This window comes from Salvelinus alpinus, chromosome 6 (genome assembly GCF_045679555.1).
Source record: "Salvelinus alpinus chromosome 6, SLU_Salpinus.1, whole genome shotgun sequence".
NCBI classification, from domain to species: domain Eukaryota; kingdom Metazoa; phylum Chordata; class Actinopteri; order Salmoniformes; family Salmonidae; genus Salvelinus; species Salvelinus alpinus.
Genome location: NC_092091.1, coordinates 21,336,913 through 21,360,183, shown reverse-complemented (window position 1 = coordinate 21,360,183; position 23,271 = coordinate 21,336,913). Strand labels below are relative to the sequence as shown.

At 43.9% G+C, this 23,271-nt stretch overlaps 1 protein-coding gene across 1 annotated transcript; it reads left to right on the top strand.

Moving 5' to 3' along the window:
• The first annotated feature begins 4,860 nt into the window (after positions 1–4,860).
• LOC139578348 (sphingosine 1-phosphate receptor 3-like) lies at positions 4,861–9,870 on the top strand. Its single transcript, XM_071405811.1, has 2 exons — positions 4,861–5,204; positions 6,264–9,870. The coding sequence occupies exon 2, from the start codon at positions 6,393–6,395 to the stop codon at positions 7,590–7,592; it is 1,200 nt and encodes a 399-aa protein (XP_071261912.1). The 5' UTR covers positions 4,861–5,204; positions 6,264–6,392; the 3' UTR covers positions 7,593–9,870.
• Positions 9,871–23,271: the final 13,401 nt, after the last annotated feature.

Sequence of the window (23,271 nt, the reverse complement as noted above, 5' to 3'; positions counted from 1 at the left end):
TCCTAATATGGAGTTACTCTCAGAACAGCAACAATTCGTCGGGGCATGGACTCTACAAGGTGTCGAAAGCGTTCCACAGGGATGCTGGCCCATGTTGACTCCAATGCTTCCCACAGTTGTGTCAAGTCGGCTGGATGTCCTTTGGGTGGTGGACTATTTTTGATACACAAGGGAAACTGTTGAGCTTGAAAAACCCAGCAGCGTTGCAGTTCTTGACACACTCAAACTGGTGCGCCTGGCACCTATTACCATACTCTGTTCAAAGGCACTTTAACAATTAACATCAATAAGGGATCATAGCTTTTACCTGGATTCACCTGGTGGTCTATGTCATGGAAATAGCAGGTGTTCCTAATGTTTAGTACACTCAGTGAATGCCTGTTAGCATTTCCCTGCCAGTGTACCATCTAACAGTTGGAATAATAGATTGGTTCACTTTCCCCTGGGGAAACCATACAGGGAAGGTGCTGCCTGGACTATGAACACAATATGGGAGAGAGCCAAGTGTGGAGTAGTGAGTCATCCTGTGTGGCTCAGTTGGTAGACCATGGTGCTTGCAACTTCACTGAGGTGGGTTCTATTCCCATGGGGGTCCCGTTTGGGGGGGATTACCACAGATTATGCGCTCACTACTGTAAGTTTCTCTGGAAAAGAGCATCAGCTAAATTACTGAAATGGGGAGGGGGGCTGAGGTAACATAGCACTCAGAATTCCTGCCTCAAGTTCCAAAATGTTGAGTTGTAGTTTTTCCTACTGTTTTGGTCATTCTGTTGAAGTCAGCAAATTCATGTCACATTGTGTTTGACTGCAGCCAGGGAGAAGCTTCTCATCCTGTGAGTAAGTTAGAGTGTGAGTGACTGTACGATCCTGTCAGAAAGATAGAATGTGTGTGACTGTGTCTCCTCATCCGCTGTAGGCAGGCAGGGCAGTGGGAGAGGGGTGACCTATCCCACACACAGGAAGGCCCAAGGGAAAAAAGTGATCCATCTTTCTGAACATGAAAAACAATGTCTGATCAAAGCGTGGATATGAAGAGTCATAACTTATTTTTTCTTGACTTGTCAATTGGGAGAATTTCTAAGGCAAATAAACATACCATCGGAAGTCTGTTATGTTTTTCAAAACGATCAATGTTATGTTGTTTGTTTTATATTGTCTCGTGTTTGTTTCATCCAAGTGAATCATTTTGTTCTGTATTGTGTTTGTAGTGGATTATTTGTGGTGGTATTGGGCAACATTTGATTTCAGGAATGACTCACAAGGTGCATAAGACCTTTTGCTAAAAGTAGAGACAGACAGAGGCAATCATTTTAATAGCACTACTGTATGTATAGTAGGCTACCATCAACACCTAAAGGGTGACACATTCAATGAGACAGATAAGTGTGTTTTCTAGCCTCAAACTAGTAATTTACCTTGGCATGTATAATGCATTGGTGCCGACAAAGTGCAAAACCCAAAAACTTTGACAAAAGAAACAAAACACACACACACACCTGAGTAATTGAAAATAAATCATCTCCAGCCCAGCTACAGTAAGAAGGGATACAGTGTATCTTGCGCTATTGAGTCAAACATCAGCATCACACCAACTTTGACATCTGGTAACTCAAATTGGTTGAGAATACCGCCATAAGCAAACAGGAAAATGCTCATCCAGAGGCGGCGCTCCTAGTGCCCGGCGACTTTAATGCAGGGAAACTTAAATACGTTTTACCAAATTTCCACCAGCATGTTAAATGTGCAACCAGAGGGAAAAAAACTCTAGTCCACCTTCACTCCACACACAGAGCTCTAAGCTCTCCCTTCCCTCCATTTGGCAAATCTGACCATATTTTTTTCCTCCTGATTCCTGCTTACAAACAAAAATTAAAGCAGGGTGTACCAGTGACTCGGTCAATAAAAAAGTGGTCAGATGAAGCAGATGCTGAGCTGTAGGACTGTTTTGTTAGCACAGGCTGGAATATGTTCCGCGATTCTTCCGATGGCATTGAGGAGTACACAACATCAGTCACTGGCTTCATCAATAAGTACATCGATGACGTCATCCCCACAGTGACTGTACGTACATACTTTTAACATGAGTCTTTAATATTCCCAGGTAAGAAGTTTTAGGTTGTAGTTATTATAGGAATTATAGGACTATTTCTCTCTATACCATTTGTATTTCATTAACCTTTGACTATTGGATGTTCTTATAGGCACTTTAGTATTGCCAGTGTAACAGTATAGCTTCTGTCCCTCTCCTCGCTACTACCTGGGCTCGAACCAGGAACACAACGACTACAGCCACCCTCGAAGCAGCGTTACCCATCGCTCCACAAAAGCTGCGGCCCTTGCAGAGCAAGGGGAACAACCACTCCAAGTCTCAGAGCGAGTGACGTTTGAAACGCTATTAGCGCGCACCCCGCTAACTAGCTAGCCATTTCACATCGGTTACACAAGCCTAATCTCGGGAGTTGATAGGCTTGAAGTCATAAACAGCTGCTGGCAAACGCACGAAAGTGCTGTTTGAATGAATGCTTACGAGCCTGCTGGTGCCTACCATCGCTCAGTCAGACTGCTCTATCAAATCATAGACTTAGTTATAACATGATAACACACAGAAATACGAGCCTTAGGTCATTAATATGGCCGAATCCGGAAACTATCATCTCGAAAACAAGACGTTTATTCTTTTAGTGAAATACGGAACCGTTCCTGTCACGATCGTCTTGCGGTGAGAGATTGGACCAAGGCGCAGCGTGTGAATAATACATCTTCTTTTATTATTTGAAGAGAGAAAACACGAAACGAACACTAATCACAAACTAACAAAACTGACGACCGTGAAGCTATAAATACAAATAGTGCTGACACAAACACTACACATAGACAATTACCCACAAACACCTAAAGCCTATGGCTGCCTTAAATATGGCTCCCAATCAGAGACAACAATAACCAGCTGTCTCTGATTGAGAACCAAATCAGGCAACCATAGACTTTTCTAAACACCTACACTGAACACAACCCCATACATACTACAAAACCCCCTAAACAATACACACACCCTAAACTAGACAAAACACACAAACATCCCCCATGTCACACCCTGACCTAACTAAACTAATCAAGAAAATATATATAACAAAGGCCAGGGTGTGACAGTTCCGTATTTTATCTAACGGGTGGCATCCATAAGTCTAAATATTCCTGTTACGTTGCACAACCTTCAATGTTATGTCATAATTACGTAAAATTCTGGCAAATTAGGCGGCCCAAACTGTTGCATATACACTGACTCTGCGTGCAATGAACGCAGGAGAAGTGACACAATTCCACCTGGTTAATATTGCCTGCTAACCTGGATTTCTTTTAGATAAATATGCAGGTTTAAAAATATATACTTCTGTGTATTGATTTTAAGAAAGGCATTGATGTTTATGGTTAGGTACACATTGGAGCAACGATACGCACCGCATAGATTATATGCAACGCAGGACACGCTAGATAAACTAGTAATATCATCAACCATGTGTAGTTAACTAGTGATTATGATTGATTGATTGTTTTTTATAAGATAAGTTTAATGCTAGCTAGCAATTTACCTTGGCTTACTGCATTCACATAACAGGCAGTCTCCTCTTGGAGTGCAATGAGAGGCAGGTGGTTAGAGCGTTGTACTAGTTAACTGTAAGGTTGCAAGATTGAATCCCCCGAGCTGACAAGGTAAAAATCTGTCGTTCTGCCCCTGAACGAGGCAGTTAACCCACCGTCCCTAGGCCGTCATTGAAAATATGATTGTGTTCTTAACTGACTTGCCTAGTTAAATAAAGATTAAGACTAAATAAAGATTAAATAAAAAAATCTGCCATATCGGTGTCCAAAAATAACGATTTCCGATTGTTATGAAAACTTGAAATCGGCCCTAATTAATCGGCCATTCCGATTAATCGGTCAACCTCTAGTACATACCCCAACCAGAAGCCATGGATTACAGGCAACATCCGCACTAAGCTAAAGGGTAGAGCTGCCGCTTTCAAGGAGCGGGACTCTAACCCGGAAGCTTATACGCCACGGCAAACCTATTCCCCCTCAGGAGACTGAAAAGATTTGGCATGGGTCTTCAGATCCTCAAAAGGTTCTACAGCTGCACCATCGAGAGCATCCTGACTGGTTGCATCACTGCCTGGTACGGCAACTGCTCGGCCTCTGACCGCAAGGCACTACAGAGAGTAGTGCATTCGGCCCAGTACATCACTGGGGCCAAGCTTCCTGCCATCCAGGACCTCTATACCAGGCGGTGTCAGAGGAAGGCCAAAAAGACTCCAGCCACCCTAGTCTGTTCTCTCTGATACCGCATGGCAAGCAGTACCGGAGCTCCAAATCTAGGTCCAAGAGGATTCTAAATAGCTTCAACTCACAAGCCATAAGACTCCTGAACATCGAATCAAATGGCTACCCAGTCTATTTGCATTGCCCCCCCCCCCCGCCCCCCTCTTTTACACTGCTGCTACTCTCTGTTATCTATGCATAGTCACTTTAATAACTCTACCTACATGTACATATTACCTAAATTACCTTGACTAACCTGTGCCCCTGCACATTGACTCTGTACTGGTACACCCTGTATATAGCCTCGCTATTGTTATTTTACTGCTGCTCTTTAATTATTTGTTACTTTAATTTATTTTTCTTATTTTATTTTATTTTTATACGTTTTTTTAAAACTTCATTGTTGGTTAGGTTAAGTAAGCATTTCACTGTAAGGTCTCTACACCTGTTGTGTTCGGCGCGTGTGACAAATTAAATTAGATTTGGTTTCATCCAGACCTCCAGTCATCACATGAAGCTGGGGAATACGGAATGATCCCGCCCTATTCAGTTTGGTACATGGAGACGTGAGAGTTGGACATTTCAGAGAAGGGAGAAGTCGCTGAATAAAGGACCATAAAAAAAGTTTGACGGATGTGAGAAGACTGTTTCGGAGTTGTGGGCTATAGCTAATTTATCGGAATGACATTTTAGCGGGAATATCAATAACAGGCATATTCATATAGTTTACTTGAATGTCCGCGATAAAATATGGAATCGATGCCACGACGTAATCCGAGGATTGTTTGGATATTGAAGCAGGGATTTTGAACAAACACATCTGTCAAGGGGCCATATGAACGTATCCATACTTACTATCTCAAGTGAAAATGTAAACAGTCCTTCAGGTAGGTCTAGGTTTGACTGATGTTCCTAATTTTAATAATGGACCATTTCATACTTTTACAGCGAACCCTTACAAAAAAAGATTGTACCCGTACGAAAAATATTGCATTCAGTATGCAGTATAACTGCAGTTAGAGTACAGAATAACTGCAGTATGCTGTAAATACTGCGTCCAAAATAACAGTTTTTTCACTGCTGTAATTTTGCAGTACACTGTAGTATTTCTGCAGTTACTGTGTCCAAAATACAACTGTCAACCACTGATAGTGTACTTTTACTGCAGTTTCAAAACTGCCCTTACAAAAAAAGACTGCAGTTTTGAAACTGCAGTAAAAGTGCAGTAACTGAAGTCCACTGTGGTATTTTGGATGCAGTAATTGCAGAATAACTGCAATGTACTGCAGTTATACTGCACTCTAACTGCAGTTACACTGCAAAATTACTACAGTAAAAAAGCGGTTATTTTGGACACAGTATTTACAGCATACTGAGTTATTCTGCACTATAAGTCTTCTGCGCTCTAACGGCAGTATTTTCAGCATGCTGCAGTTTTTCTGCACTATAATTGCAGTTATACTACAGCGTACTGGAGTTACACAGCACTCTGACAGCAATCTTTTAGAGTAAGGGAAAAAATAACTATTCCATTCGAGTGATTACTGGCAAACACATTAGTAATGAACCATCTTACTTTATCAGTTCTTATTCTAATAAGATGGGCAGAATGGAAGAAACACATTCTATCCAAACATAGGGGAAAGATTTATCCACTAAACTTACGCTCTTCAATAAAGTATTTTTGAATACAAATGCAAATTTTTTGAATGACATCAAGCCTGTTCTTAAATGTAATTCATGATGATTGATTACTATAGCATGCCTTTGCAGCCTACTAAAAGTTTTCAAACTAACCTGAGATGTGACATGACATTTGTCAGTTAATTCTTACCCTCTGGCATGGAATATCTCATGGGTTAAATCAACATATAAGCGATTCCTTCATTCATAATAATGTTCCTACTGAATTAGTGAAATAGATTTTAATGCAGTCTATCCAACAGGTCCCTATAAAGAGTGTGATACCAACACTGCCAGATAAAGTAGTCCACTGCCAGTAGATCCTCTGTCTACAGTCGGTGGTGTTCTGGCGCCCTCTGTTGTATGACGAGGGAAGGCCAGGGACAGACAGGATGGAGAACGTGTTTGAGGAGGGGATGAACCCTGTCATCATTGCCCATTACAACCACTCTGGGAAGTGGGGTCGACCTCGGAGCAGTGCGGCCTGTAAGACTGTTGTCCTCCTCCTCATCTGTGTCCTCATCGTGCTGGAGAACATCACAGTGCTGCTGGCGCTGTGGAGGAACAAACGCTTCCACAGTCGCATGTACTTCCTCATCGGTAACCTGGCACTGTCTGACCTGTTGGCTGGGGTGGCCTATATGGTTAACATCTTCACCTCTGGTAGCAGGACCTTCTTCCTGACGCCGGCACAGTGGCTGGCAAGAGAGGGAAGCATGTTCGTGGCCCTCAGCGCATCCACCTTCAGCCTACTGGCCATCGGTATCGAGAGACACATGACCATGGTGCGTCTGCGTCCGTGCGAGGCGGCGGGGCGGGGGAGGTTACTGGGGCTGCTAGGGGCATGCTGGGCCGTGTCGGTGCTGCTCAGTGCCCTGCCTTCCCTGGGCTGGAACTGCCTGGAGCACCTGGCCTCCTGCTCCACCGTTCTGCCCCTCTACGACAAGAGTTACGTGGCCTTCTGCATCAGCGTGTTTAGCGCCCTGCTGGTGGCCATCATCATCCTCTACATCCGCATCTACCGGCTGGTGACATCCAGCGGGCGGAAGGTTAGCAGCAGGCCCTCGGAGCACTCACTGGCCCTGCTGAGGACGGTGGTGATAGTTCTGGGGGTGTTTGTGATGTGCTGGGCCCCGCTGTTCCTGCTGCTGCTTCTGGACGTGGGCTGCAGTCCGGAGCGCTGCCCTGTGCTCTACCATGTGGACTGGTTCATTGCCCTGGCCGTGCTCAACTCAGCACTCAACCCCCTCATCTACACCCTGTCCAGCAGGGAGATGAGAGCAGCTTTCTTCAGGCTGCTGTGCTGCTATCAGCCTCAACTGGAGGCCCCAGCCCCCATGGCAGGCAACCCCCACCTGGGGACTTTCATCCCCACGGCTGAGAACAGCAAGTCCAATGTGGGGGGAGGAGGTAGTGGGATAACGGGGGCTGCCAAGTCTCTGACCCGGGGGAAGATCGCAACGCCCCTGAACTCTAACAACCAGCATTTAGACCCCTCCGCCCCCACGGTGCCACACCTCTCTGGACCGGCCGACCTGCTGTCAGCGGTGCTGGTCAAGGCTGGGGCACTGCCCTCCCTCAGCAAGTTCTGACTGGACAGCTAATTCACTGTAGACTGGTCCCAGATATGTATGCGCTCTAGTAGTCTAGCCAACTACTCTGACTATCGTTGTCATGCCATGTTTGTCATAGTTGGCTAATGCACATCCAGATCTTGGACCAGGCTAGATTCACACGACATGGCTAGCTGGCAATGTTGTGTGTGGGCATTGTACAAGCATGATCAATGGGACAATTTCAGTATGTACTGGTGAAAGTAATGACCGAGGAGACCTTGGGTAGACACTTGGATGAGGTTTCTACTGATTAACTTTCTGTAAATACATTGCTTCACCAATGAGCCTGCAAAGCGAAGATCTGCTAAGGATCTACTCTTACCATAGCTCATCTAAAGCCACTATTTTGCAAAAACATTCAAAGGACTCACATTGAACCTTTGTACCTAATACATAATTTACATAACTATGGAACACAATGCAAAATGTTACCAAGTCATGTAATAGAGGGCTGTTTAATGTCGGTCCTGGAGGGCCAAAACACTTCTGTTTTGGGGGGACTGATTCAGACCTGGGACACCAGGTGAGTGCAGTTGACTACCAGGTACAAACAAAAAACAGAAGTGTTTTGAATTGAACAGCCCTGTAATAGAGCATAATATAGCTTTATTAACTATATATCGTGTGGGAACAGTGAATTAATTGTAATAAACTGTTTATATGTGTGTAATAGAGGATGGGTGGTGTGCAAATATAAGTAGGATCACTGTGTATTGCACATGCAGTGTCTATTGTTTTTCTGATTCACCTGCCTTTCTCTTTCTATGTCAGCACAGGATATTTATTTTCAATGAAGACCAAGGCCTTCTTAGTGCTATGAACTGTGTGACAGTCCTTTGTGTGTATGCCTTAACTGTATAGTGAGTAAAATATTGATTTTGTAATGATTTGAAGTTTACAGAGTAAAGAACGTGTCAATATCGATTCTGGTAACTCTTAGCAACTTAGATACAAGACACTCACACAAATTATTTAACCAACAATGGACTGTAAGTTACATTTAAATCTTGAGTGGTGTGGTGTCTAAAACCATTACATACCAATTGAATAAAAACTATTCTTGCTTCATAAGCATTGGTAGCTTTTCGTGGTTTTGTATGTTAGGCTTTCATGTAATGCATTCTCAGAGCAGTTACTGTACACGACAACATTGCAGCATGTTTTCTCACAATATTATGTTTTAATTCAATTTGCTGCTGTATGTAGACATGACATATGTTACATTTTAACTTATTTTAGTTAAGGGCCATATCCCAAGCCTTCATTTTCTCAATTTTAACAGGGATCCTAATCCAGAGATAATAAACATACTATCATTAACGACACAGAATAGCGGTATATTTTAATGGTTTATTAACTCTTCAGATGATACCGTTTAATATCCTAATAGAAAATATCCAGGCCATTCATTGAACCCTTTCACACATAATTTGCAAGCTATTCTTTCCAGAAATTAATCTTGCATATCATGAAAGGATGACGCATTTCAACAACTCAACCTGTTTCACACTGCCAACTAGTGGGGAAAGAAAGGAATTAGAGAAGGGAGGCTGCATCAGGTACTGCTGGAATGTCTACCAATGAATGGCATGTCCATCTTTTTGTGAGAAATTACACTGGCCACTCAAAACATTTATAAAGTATAAATGAGGCAGTAATTATTAGTAAATGGTTTATAAGGAACTTTATTAAACATCCCATGAATTATCTTATGAATCATTATTATATACTTTAAAAGTTGTTTATAAATGTGTGAATAACTAGCTTACCAATATTTACAAATGTGGGAATTGTCTTTTTGGGCTCAACTGGTAATGAATGGTGTGGCTGTTGAACAAGTTGAGGAGACTAAATGACTTGGCGTTACTTTAGATTGTAAACTGTCACTCCCTGATCTGTTTCACCTGTTCCTGTGATTGTCTCCACCCCCTCCAGGTGTTGCTTATTTTCCCCAGTGTTTTCATCCCTGTGTTTCCTGTCTCTCTGTGCCAGTTCGTCTTGTATGTTTCCAAGTCAACCAGCGTTTTTCCCGTTCTCCTGCTTTTTGCATTCTCCTTTTTCTAGTCCTCCCGGTTTTGACCCTTTCCTGTTTCTGGACTCTGTACCCGCCTGCCTGACCATTCTGCCTGCCTTCACCACGAGCCTGTTTGCCACTTTGTACCTCCTGGACTCTGATCTGGTTTTGACTATTTTGCCTGTCCACTACCATTCTCTTGCCTACCCCTTTGGATGAATAAACATTGTAAGACTCCAACCATCTGCCTCCTGTGTCTGCATTTGGGTCTCGCCTTGTGCCTTAATACAAAACATATAGATTCAATGGTTGTAAAGATGGGGAGAGGTCTGGCCGTAATAAAGAGATGCTATGCTTTTTTGACACCACACTCCAAAAAGCAAGTTCTGCAGACTCTAGTTTTGTCTAATCTTGATTATTGTCCAGTCGTGTGGTCCAGTGCTGCAAGGAAAGACCTAGTTAAGCTGGAGCTGGCCCAGAACAGAGCGGCATGTTTTCCTTATAATTGCTATCAGAGGGCTGATATAAATGCTATGCATGCCAGTCTCTCTTGGCTAAGAGTTGAGGAGAGACTGACTGCATCACTTCTTCTTTTTATAAGAAACATTAATGTGTTGAAAATCCCAAATTGTTTGCATAGTCAACTTACACACAGCTCTGACACACACACTTATTCCACCAGACATGCCACCAGGGGTCTTTTCACAGTCCCCAAATCCATAACAAATTCAAGAAAGCGTACAGTATTATATAGAGCCCTTATTGCATGGAACTTCCTTCCATCTCATATTGCTCAAATAAACAGCAAACCTGGTTTAAAAAAACAGATAAAGCAACACCTCGCGACACAACACCTCTCCCTTATTTGATCTAGATAGTTTGTGTGTATGCATTGATATGTAGGCTACGTGTGCCTTTAAAAAAAAATGATGTAGTTTTTTATGTAGTTCTGTCCTTGAGCTGTTCTTGTCTCATGATGTTCTGTATTATGTCATTCTGTGTTATGTTTCATGTTTTGTGTGGACCCCAGGAAGATTAGCTGCTGCTTTTGCAACAGCTAATGGGGATCCTAATAAAATACCAAATACCAAATACTTCAACTAAACGGCTATACCGAAGCGGACCTGCAGGTGGAGTGGAAAGTGTGCTTCCAGACCGGAACCCTGGGACCTTGATATAAACCTTCAAGAGAAATGACAGTAATTGGAGGCGTATTAATTGCATAACAATTTAGAATTAAAGTGGCTGCATGGTTTTGAAGATTTGCAGCTTGTCAAACATTTTCTGACATTCCCTTTGACAAAATTATTACCTAGTTGGACCCACACAACTCCAAGACTTGTTAATCTATGCTTTAATTCACAGACAGATACCATAATATAATACTCCTAATTGGTGTGTTTAGTTGATTAGGATCTCCATTAACTACTGCACATGCAGTACTACTGCTCTTCCTGGGGTTCACAAAAATGTACAAATACATGACACAGTACAGAACAGTTATAGACAAGAACAACATAAGAAATAACATTCAATTCAAAATAAAAAACTAAATAAGAGTTAAATATTGGAAAGACACCGAGAGACAACCAAAATACTATTACAAACTATTCATATATACAGTATCAGTCAAAAGTTTGGACACACCTACTCATTCAAGGGTTTTTCTTAATTTTTACTGTTTTCTACATTGTAGAATAGTACTGAAGACATCAAAACTATGAAATAGTTGAAAAATCTGGCTTCCAAAAACGAAAAGAAAGACAGGAGAGAGAAAAGAAAGGGCGACAGCATGTCACCCAATTTTTCCACAAAGGAAGGAGGGTGTAGTCCGTGAGTGTTGGAAATTAACCTGTTAGCTTAGTCCATAGTGAAATAGGCTACGTTTGCTCCCCTAACATTAGTTACTTAATGTCTTCACAGAAGATTCTGAGTGTTTACATTTAGCTCCTCTTTTAGCCAACATTTAATCAGTGCAGGCAAACTTTTAGCAAGCTATTCATACTAAACAGTTGTCCCTGCCCCTGCCTGGTGCCAGGCCCAACAGATGCAGCTTCAGGCTCAGCAGCCCTGTCTCCCCATCCCCATACCCCTGAACCAGCCATACTCCCAACTGAAGAAGGAGGTGAGCAGCATTGTGTTGAATGACATGTCAGTTGGCATAATTGCAGGTACTGCAACGCATTGAGGACAGAAATGTGATTATCCAGTCAGGAAAAATCTCACTTGACACAAAGGCAGCCAATATCAGAGCCTTAAAGGAAGAGATGCAGGCTCTTAGAGATGGATGGGAGTAACGGCTGTCCTCCTCCTCATCTGAGGAGGAGTAAGAAATGTCGGACCAATGCGCAGCGTGGTATGTGTCCACAATATATTTTAATGATATAAACGAACACAGAAACAAAACAATAAACGATACCTGAAATACAAACCGAAACAGTTCCGTGTGGGACAAACACTGACACGGAAAATAACCACCCACGAAACCCAGGTGTAAAAAGGCTACCTAAGTATGATTCTCAATCAGAGACAACTAACGACACCTGCCTCTGATTGAGAATCATACCAGGCCAAACGAAAAAACCAACATAGAAAAACGAACATAGATAACCCACCCAACTCATGCCCTGACCATAGTTTGCTTTGTATGTTTTGTTTGGTCAGGGTATGATCTGAGTGGGCATTCTATGTTGTATGTCTAGTTTGTCTATTTCTATGTGTTTGGCCTGATATGGTTCTCAATCAGAGGCAGGTGTTTTTCGTTGTCTCTGATTGGGAGCCATATTTAGGTAGCCTGTTTTGTCATTGTGGGTTGTGGGTGATTGTCTATGTGTAGTGTTTTGTGTCAGCACGATTATTCGATAGCGTCACGTTCGTTGTTTGTTATTTTTGTATAGTTCGTTCAGTGTTCTCTTTTCTAAATAAATTCAAGATGAACACTTACCATGCTGCATATTGGTCCTCCGATCTCTCCAACTACTCCTCCTCAGAAGAGGAGGAAGACGAGCGTGACAATGGGAGTCTCTCCTCTCTGAGGTAACACTGATTGCTACACAAATGGATGTTGCACTCCAATTTAGGAAGGAAGGAAAAGTAAGAGATTCCATGATGAGACCTCTCACGAGGAGACAGCTCAGGACAGTGCAGCAATGGTGTTTCAGAACACAGTGTTTTTTACTGCTATGGACAACATTATAAGTGACTTGGACACTAGAATCCACACCACTGCAAAAATTGTATTAGAATCTTCTGCTGTTCTGAAAGTTGGGCAGATTAGTGAGGATAACGTCCCTTCTTTGTGCCAACCACTGATCATGAAGTATTCCAGAGATCTTACACCTGAGTTTCAAAATGAAGTACGACACCTGAACACTGTATATGCTGCCACTTTTCCCCCTAACCTGTCCCCTCTTGGTCTCCTGAATGCAAATTGTAAGATGCAGCTGCAAAGAATTTTTGGAGAAGTGTGCATTGCTTTACGTATATTTTGCATACTGCCTGTGACTGTTGCTGGTGGAGAGAGAGCTTTCAGTAAGCTAAAACTGATAAAAAACTATTTGAGGTCCTCTATGTCCCAGGAAAGGCTTTGCAGTCTTGCCATGCTGTCCATTGAAAGTCAGTTAGCTAGAAAGCTGGACTTCAAAGACTTGATCAGTGACTTTGCTAGCAAGAAGGCTCAGCGCTGGGGTTCTTGGTGAGTAAGGCTAAGCAAGGGCCAGTGATAACTGTTAAATGGCATGTGTCACGTTCGTTAGAATGAATGTCGGACCAAGGCGCAGCGTGCTCTGAGTTCCACATCTTTATTTTAGTGAAACTTACAAAAACAAAAGGAAACAAACAACGAACTGTAACATAAGAGGTGCTAAATGTACTAACTCAAAACAAGATCCCACAAAACACAGTGGGGAAATGGCTGCCTAAATATGATCCCCAATCAGAGACAACGATAAACAGCTGCCTCTGATTGGGAACCATACCAGGCCAACATAGACATACAATAACCTAGATCTCCCTAGTCACACCCCGACCTAACCAACATAGAGAAATAAAAGGTGCGGACTCCGGCCGCAAAACCTGACTCAATAGGGGAGGGTCCGGGTGGGCATCTAACGTCGGGGGCGGCTCCGGTGCGGGGCGAAGTACCCACTCCGCTCGCGGATATGGAGCCGGGTAGAACGCCGTGCCCGGACTGGGCATCGGCGTAGAGGAGGGCCCCGGCCATGGAGCTGGGTTGTACGCCGCACCCGGACTGGGCACCGGCACCGAAGAAGGCTCCGGCCATGGAGCTGAGTTGACCGCCATGCCTGGACTGGGCACTGGCGCAGAGGAAGGCTCCTGCCATGGAGCGGGACTGGACGCCGTGCCTGGACTGGACATTGGCGCAGAGGAAGGCTCCTCCCATAGAGCGGGACCGCATGCCGTGCCTGGACTGGGCACTGGCACAGAGGAAGGCTCCGGCCTTGGAGCGGGACTGGACTGGACATCGGCGCCGAGGAAGGCTCCTGCCATGGAGCGGGACTGGACGCCATGCCTGGACTGGGCATCAACGCAGAGAAGGGCTCCTGCCATGGAGCGGGACGGGACGCCGTGCTCGGACTAGGCATCAGCGCAGAGGAAGGCTCCTGCCATGGAGCAGGACTGGACGCCATGCTCAGACTGGGCATCGGCGCAGAGGAAGGCTCCTGCCATGGAGCGGGACGGGACGCCGTGCTCGGACTGGGCATCGGCGCAGAGGAAGATTTTTGTTGATACTTCAAAGGGTCTTAAAACTCAAAATCAAATGATCATTGGTACGAACTTTTTTAAAACAATTCCATATAGCTTAGTAGAAATCCCCCTCTTCCTTTTCTACATATGCATCTTTCTTTTGATGCGAAACCCACCACTGGATTACGTGGCCAAAGATCTCTATTTTCATGAGATCTGCAAATATGCCTACAACAATATGTCCTACTGTTGAGTAATGACATCTCAGTGATAGGTGGATCCAATTGTTGCTGACAGAATGACATTTGAGAGCAGACACTCACCTAGCCCATAGGCAGTCTCTCTTTCTCCATCTCTCAGTCTGAGGAAAAAGTATCTAGCTTAAAGGTCAATGTTGGTTTACTAGCAAAAACAAATCTACAGTGTACATAGTTTTCATATGAAACAACGCATCAGGACATTTGCATCATCATTCACATCACTTGCTGATACCAGTCAATAACTGCTAATATGCCTTGCTTCATAATAAACATGTCAAAAACAGTTGGGATCTCCAACTGGGTCGAAGTCATATCACACACCTTAAATTGTGCCATCATGGTAAATAAGCATCACCAGTGTGCTATGATGGTCTTAGACACGGAGGACTTGTATAATTCTCTTTGAATATTGTTTATTAGCATACGAGTCATGTGAACATGGTGGAGGACAAGAGAGTCACACTAGGCACGGCATTCCACTGAGCCCACTGGTGTCTGTGTACTAGAAGACAAAGACTCCATCTGGCCTCCACCAAAGGATGTGCCAGTGTGGAGCATTTAGTCTATTCACAAGACCACAGGTTCCTCTTCACAAGCTCAGGGATGGAGTGGGTCAGAGCATTGTGAGGGTGGCTTGTTGGCGTTGTGAGGTGTCACTTTAGCACCCCAGAGTCCTGGATGATCCTCCCAATCTCTCCTTTGTCCATCACAACTGAATATTTCACACCAACACATGTTTAAATATCCTTGTGGGGACCAAAAAATGTATTCCCATTCAAAATCCTATTTTCCCTCACCCCTAACCTAAACTGAACCCTAACCCCAAACCCTAAAACTGATCTTAATTCATAACTCCAATTGGTACACTAACCCCTAAACTTAAAAAAGCCTTTTTCCTTGTTGGGACTGGCGAATTGTCCCCACTTGTCCAAATTTTCCTTGTGAGGACTGGTACTCACAAGGATAGTGGTTGGCACGCGCATGCATGCACGCACTCTTGCACGCACGCACGCACGCACGCACCCTCGCACGCACACACACACCTCCTTAGTCCAACACAATGTAATTGCATCTGGAACAACAAGAGCTGGTATCCAGGCAGGCTTTAGTGATAAAATCCCCAGGACCAAGAGGTTTATCTGGGAGCAGCTGGTATCCAGGCAGGCTTTAGTGATAAAATCCCCAGGACCAAGAGGTTTATCCGGGAGCAGCTGGTATCCAGGCAGGCTTTAGTGATAAACTCCCCAGGATCAGGAGGTTAATCTGGGAGCAGCTGGTATCCAGGCAGGCTTTAGTGATAAAATCCCCAGGATCAAGAGGTTTATCTGGGAGCAGCTGGTATCCAGGCAGGCTTTAGTGATAAACCCCCCAGGATCAAGAGGTTTATCTGGGAGCAGCTGGTATCCAGGCAGGCTTTAGTGATAAACCCCCCAGGATCAGGAGGTTTATCTGGGAGCAGCTGGTATCCAGGCAGGCTTTAGTGATAAACTCCCCAGGATCAGGAGGTTTATCTGGGAGCAGCTGGTATCCAGGCAGGCTTTAGTGATAAAATCCCCAGGATCAAGAGGTTTATCTGGGAGCAGCTGGTATCCAGGCAGGCTTTAGTGATAAAATCCCCAGGATCAAGAGGTTTATCTGGGAGCAGCTGGTATCCAGGCAGGCTTTAGTGATAAACCCCCCAGGATCAGGAGGTTTATCTGGGAGCAGCTGGTATCCAGGCAGGCTTTAGTGATAAACTCCCCAGGATCAAGAGGTTTATCTGGGAGCAGCTGGTATCCAGGCAGGCTTTAGTGATAAACTCCCCAGGATCAAGAGGTTTATCTGGGAGCAGCTGGTATCCAGGCAGGCTTTAGTGATAAACTCCCCAGGATCAGGAGGTTTATCTGGGAGCAGCTGGTATCCAGGCAGGCTTTAGTGATAAACCCCCCAGGATCAGGAGGTTTATCTGGGAGCAGCTGGGAGCAGGCTGGCGGAGATTTAAAGGTCATTCCACAGGATATTGGAGGACAGAGAGCAGTGTTGCACATCCCATATACCCACACCCCATCGCCTTTCAATCACCCCCTAAACATTACCCAGGCATAACCCCTCAGCCTGCTATGCTCTGTCGAGCACTGAAATGTTGCTTACACATAAATACTGCATAGGCATTGCTAGAAATATACATGACCAACTTCAGCAAGTATCTCAACCATAGAATCTCAAGTGCCTCCTCTAATCTCTAATGTTAAATTCTAATTTGACAAACACTTAGCTATTTTCCATTATTGTCAGTTAGGTAATGTAATATTCAAAATATAGAGATAAATGATGGACGCTGTCAAAGTTCGTAATTGATGGCCTATGAATGCTGCCCATCCATTTCCGACAGGGGCAGTACTGTAGGTGTAAAGTGGTCTAAGCAGGCCCCTCCTGACGACTCACACTAAATTCTTCCGCTGCTCTGTCGTTCGATACATGCTTTAGTCCGAGACTGCCATCATTAAAGTTGTTTGTGGTGACGAGGGGTATGAGGGGCGTTGTACAAAACAAAGTCATCAGCGCTTGGATCATCTCTAATCAATCAGAGTACCAAAGCCAATTTCAAACTGCCGCTTTACCCACGAGTGTTCTGGCTCAACCCATCGCTTTCTAGACCAATCAAACGGCCCCGAATGTGTTCACATTCTGTGAAGGGTCGGGGAGGTACTCAGATCCAGACTCATTGCGGAGAAGAAACTAACGTCCCTCGGCGTGGGCGTAGTGTTTGGTCGGAGGAAGGAGTTTGGGTAGCCAGGCAACCCCTCCACCACCCACCCCCTGCTTCCTCCTCTATGGTCGATCCCCTTCCACCTCCCCTATCTAGCTGCTTTTGTGACCCATCTCTGATTGCAGTGTCTGGGGTCTGACGGCACGCACACACCTGGCCAAACAGAAAGGCACGCTCCCCCAGCTGGCTGCCCAGTCTCATTGCTGCAGCACAACAGCAGAGATTAGTGTCTGTGGGAGCATGTGACAGGGGAGACAGTATCCCTGGCTCATCGTGCGTGTCATCCACTTGTAGCAGTGTGTGTACACAGCTGGGTATTTCTCTGCTCTAGGTACAGTATGTGTGTGAGAACGCTATGTGTGTTGGTATCACCCATGACCTTGAGCTTATTGTGTGTGTGTGTGTTGGAAGTGCCACAGAGTAAATCTCAAGGTTTGTGTGTGTGTGTGTGTGAAGCATTTCGTCTTACTCCACAGGGATCACAGGTGTTGATGTCAACCCGTCTAATAGATTTTCAGCTGCTGCCATATTATTATCGACACACACCACAAACCTCATATTACAAACACACATTCTGATAACAGCTGGATATTGCCTGTAATGCATGTGTACATATACTGTCCAGTACCCACCCACTCATGTGCAACCATATTCAAACAAAAGCCTTATAGAAATCCTCTATCAGTCCCCAATAACATAGCATATTTGATAGAAAGCTTATCTGAACACATGCAAAGCAAAAGGGAGAAAGCTGAAAAGGTGTCATAATCATTGTGTTTGTGGTATACTTACGCTGTTGTTATTAGTCATCTCTATCTCCAGGGAGTCCTGTTTGAACACAGGCATACAGACACTCTCACTCCCTCCCTCGCTCGTGCCTACTCTCTTTGTATCTCTCTCTCTCTCTCTCTCTCAGGCTGTTAACGGAGAGTGATCTCTCTCATCTCTGCTCTCCGTCACACTTGTAATCAGCCGGTGCCATTTCATTTGGCTCAGTAATGAAAGCAATCCCAGTACCTTTCACTCCAGCACACCCTAAATAATGAGCCCTGCTTTCCTCTCCCTCTCTCCCCCTCACCTGCCTCTCACCCCTGCTGCCTAATGGCTGGGGAAGAGCTTGTGTGTGCTGGAGTAGAGGAAGCATGGACACGCTAGAATGCTTTTGTACTCCACCGTCCTCTCTTTGTTCCACTCTGAGTTCTGCAAATCGATGTCTATTCTTGACATACAGTGCATTCGGAAAGTATTCAGACCTCCTTGACTTTTTCCAAATTTTGTTACATTACAGATTTATTCTAAAACTGATTAAATCGTTTTCCCCCCCTCATCAATCTACACACAATACCCCATAATGACAAAGCAAAAACACATAAAAAAATAAAATAATAATATGACATTTACATAAGTATTCAGACCCTTTACTCAGTACTTCGTTGAAGCAATTTTGGTAGCGATTACAGCTTTCTTCTTGGGGATGACACTACACGCTTGGCACACCTGTACTGCTGCTCCAGCAGGTATATTTCACTCCTTTGGCCGCCTTTCCTTCCAGTTCTCTGCTGCCAATGACTGGAAAGAATTGCAAAAATCACTGAAGTTGAAGACTTATATCTCCCTCACTAACTTTAAGCGTCAGCTGTCAGAGCAGCTTACCGATCGCTGCAGCTGTACACAGCCCATCTGTAAATAGCCCATCCAACAAACTACGTACCTCATCCCCATATTTGTTTTTCTGCTCTTTTGCACACCAGTACTTCTACTTGCACATCCTCATCTTGTAACGGTCGTCGTAATCCTCCTCCTCGGACGAGGAGGAGAGGCGAGAAGGATCAGACCAATATGCGGAGTGGTTTGTGTCCATGATTATTTATTAACAAAATAAACGGAACACTAACGAAACAAAATGACAAAAGAGAAACGAACCGACAAACAGTCCCGTGTGGCACGAATACAGACACGAGATACAACCACCCACAAACACACACGTGAACCCCGGCTGCCTAAGTATGATTCTCAATCAGGGACAACGATTTACAGCTGCCTCTGATTGAGAATCATCCCCGGCCGAACACAAACAACCCGACATAGAAAAATAACACATGGACAACCCACCCCAACTCACGCCCTGACCAACCAAATAAATACAAGAAAAAGGAAAAACAGGTCAGGAACGTGACACATCTGCACATATATCACTCCAGTGTAAATTGCTAAATTGTAATTACTTCCCCACTATGGACTATTTATTGCCTTACCTCCTTACTTCATTTGCACACACTGTATACAGATTTTTCTATTGTGTTATTGACTGTACGTTTGTTTATCCCATGTGTAACTCTGTGTTGTTTTTGTCACACTGCTTTGCTTTATCTTGGCCAGGTCGCAGTTGTAAATGAGAACTTGTTCTCAACTGGCCTACCTGGTTAAATAAAGGTGAAATAAAAATAAAAAATACAAAAGTAGAGTTGAGCAAGTCGAGTTGAGTCACACGTTTAAATCAAGTCTCAAGTCAAGTAAAAAAAATATATACGTACAATGACTTGTTCAACTACAAATATGTATATTTATTGAGGCTACTAGACAGCCTTTTTCATTATTGTCAGGACCCGGTGCGAGAAACAGTCACTAAATCGGCAGAACCCAGAAGATGAGGCAGACACAGCAGTACTAGAGATGGTGGTTTAATAAAAAATAGATATCTTCCAAGATACAAAGAAAATCCACAAAGTGGTAAAAACAGCAAGGGAAAAACAAACCTCAAAAGACTAATCCAAAATACAAAAGAACAAAACCAGAGAACCTCTGGAAAATCCAACAAGAGAAAAATATATGTTCACAACAAGGCTTGGGCTGTGGCTGGGTGCTAACATACAAACACTGAGCAAGGAACTGAGGAACACACAGGGATTAAATACTAACAAGGGAACGACATACAGGTGCAAACAATAATTAGAGCAAGGGAAAAACAAAAAGGTACAAAAAAGGTGCAATGGGGACATCTAGTGACAAAAAACCAGAACAGTCCTGGCCAAAACCTGACAATTATTTTGTCTACAACACATTTTGATTAGCATATGTAATTGTAAAATATAACCTTAAGGGTATGAAATCAGCAGAAGGCAAGGAAGGTTGACATGCTCAGAGTGTACATTTATTTACAGGTCTTGGTGATGCAACTGTGAAAGCGCCAACACCATATCATACCAAATATACACGGGCAACAGTCAAAAAGTTAGAGCTGCAGGACAGGTTAAGCCTGATACAATCTGAACGGACACTGGTAGAGGGAAAGACAGCATCCCCTTGAGAAACCACATCGAATCTGTCTAACAGGAGCCCAAACAGGTAGGCCTGTACTATAAGCACTGGCCCCCAGGACCATAACATTACCCAATTGACAAATACAACCAATAAACTGGTTCTACAATGTAAAAGGCAATATCCACATCCATTGTTACATTGGTACTTTCGTCTTAATCAGACAATGCTTATTAATTATATTTCAATACCATACATACATGGAACAATCCATTTATCTTATTCAACGTTCTGACTGCAACGCGTGGAGCGCAGGTCACGTAGCCTATTTCTTGCGCACGAAGGAGCGCGCAGAGACATAGGACACAGACACACAGAACTCTGAGGTAATGCGGGAAATATGAACAAAGGAAGCCATACATTTAATTAAATAAACCGAACTTATACCTCATGAGTCTTGCGAATGTTTATGTGCACTATAAACATTGCGCCCACTCCGAGCAGGGTAATAAATGGTTGGCTAAATGAAAATGTATCGTAGCAAACAAACATACATGTCTACGTGTTTCAATAAATAGTACGGGGATGGAATGATGAGAGGCTAGCAATTGTTGTAGTATTAGAAGGAATATGGATTCACCACATAGGGCCGATGCATTTAAACGTGTGAAAGCAACAGGAAACATTTAAAGAGAGAAAAAAACACTCCCCTGATGGGACTTTGGAGAGTGCAAGTGAAGAGCGTTGCCGATTTGACACACTGAACTCTATCTGAGAAGTAGTTAGTGAACCAGGCGAGGCAGTCATTAGAGAAACCAAGGCTGTTGAGTGTGTCTTTGCCACAGTAATAATTAATTTTAACAAATTCCAAACGCAAGCTTCAAAAGTAAATTATTAATTTCAAGCAATTGTTACATACCAAAAGACCAATAGGCCTATGCTAGTAATTGTTGCCCCATTGCTGATGAACTTGCAAAGTAAACAGTTAATATTCTTGATCACCAATTTGGGGGCTGCATATTTATCTATTATGTCAATCCTCTCCCTACAATTTAACGTTTGCACTGCACCCATCCTATAACCATACAGCAAATCAGCAATCTCTTTGCTAGCTCACCCGACCTGTGTTGATTGACATTTTGCTCGTCCAATCAGAGTGCCAAGTGTGCATTTCACTAGCCAATTTGTTGCAGGTTTTAAGGGCAATGCTGTGGCTACTGTCTCTGACTGCAGGTAGAGTGGCAAAGTAATTACAATTTAGTAATTTACACTGGAGTGATATATGTGCAGATGAGGATGTGCAAGTAGAAGTACTGGTGTGCAAAAGAGCAGAAAAACAAAAACAAATATGGGGATGAGGTACGTAGTTTGTTGGATGGGCTATTTACAGATGGGCTGTGTACAACTGTAGCGATCGGTAAGCTGCTCTGATAGCTGACGCTTAAAGTTAGTGAGGGAGATATAAGTCTCCAACTTCAGTGATTTTTGCAATTTTTTCCAGTCATTGGCAGCAGAGAACTAGAAGGAAAGGCGGCCAAAGGTGGTGTTGGCTTTGGCGATGACCAGTGAAATATACCTGCAGGAGCAGCAGTACAGGTGTGCCAAGCATGTAGCGTCATACCCAAGAAGACTCAAAGCTGTAATCGCTTCCAAAATTGCTTCAACGAAGTACTGAGTAAAAGGTCTGGGGTATTGTGTGTAGATTGAGGGGGGGTAAAACGATTTAATCCGTTTTAGAATAAATCTGTAATGTAACACAATGTGGAAAAATTCAAAGGGGTCTGAATACTTTCAGAATGCACTATATCTCAAGAATAGACATCGATTTGCAGAACTCAGAGTGGAACAAAGAGAGGATGGTGGAGTACAAAAGCATTCTAGCGTGTCCATGCTTCCTCTACTCCAGCACACACAAGCTCTTCCCCAGCCATTAGGCAGCAGGGGTGAGAGGCAGGTGAGGAGGGGTGAGGCGAGGGGGAGAGAGGGAGAGGAAAGGCTTTGGGGATGACCAGTGAAATATACCTGCTGGAGCACGTGCTACGTGTGGGTGTTGCTATGGTGACCAGTGAGCTGAGATAAGGCGGAGCTTTACCTAGCAAATACTTATAGATGACCTGGAGCCAGTTGGTTTGGCGACGAATAGGTAGCGAGGACCAGCCAACAAGAGCATACAGGTTGCAGTGGTGGGTAGTATATGGGGCTTTGGTGACAAAATGGATGGCACTGTGATAGACTGCATCCAATTTGTTGAGTAGAGTGTTGGAGGCTATTTTGTAAATGAGATCGCCGAAGTCAAGGATCGGTAGGATAGTCAGTTTTACGAGGGTATGCGAAATAGTTGTTGCGAAATAGGAAGCCGATTCTAGATTTAACTTTGGATTGGAGATGCTTAATGTGAGTCTGGAAGGAGAGTTTACAGTCTAACCAGACACCTAGGTATTTGTAGTTGTCCACATATTCTAAGTCAGAACCTTCCAGAGTAGTGATGCTAGTCGGGCGTGCGGGTGCGGGCAGCGATCGGTTGAAGAGCATGCATTTCGTTTTACTAGCATTTAAGAGCAGTTGGAGGATACGGAAGGAGTGTTGTATGGCGTTGAAGCTCGTTTGGAGGTTTGTTAACACAGTGTCCAAAGAAGAGCCAGATGTATACAGAATGGTGTCGTCTGC

What these genes read in the sequence shown, in the direction of transcription:
- LOC139578348 (XM_071405811.1), top strand. Translation starts at nt 6,393, where the DNA reads ATGGAGAACGTGTTTGAGGAGGGGATGAACCCTGTCATCATTGCCCAT.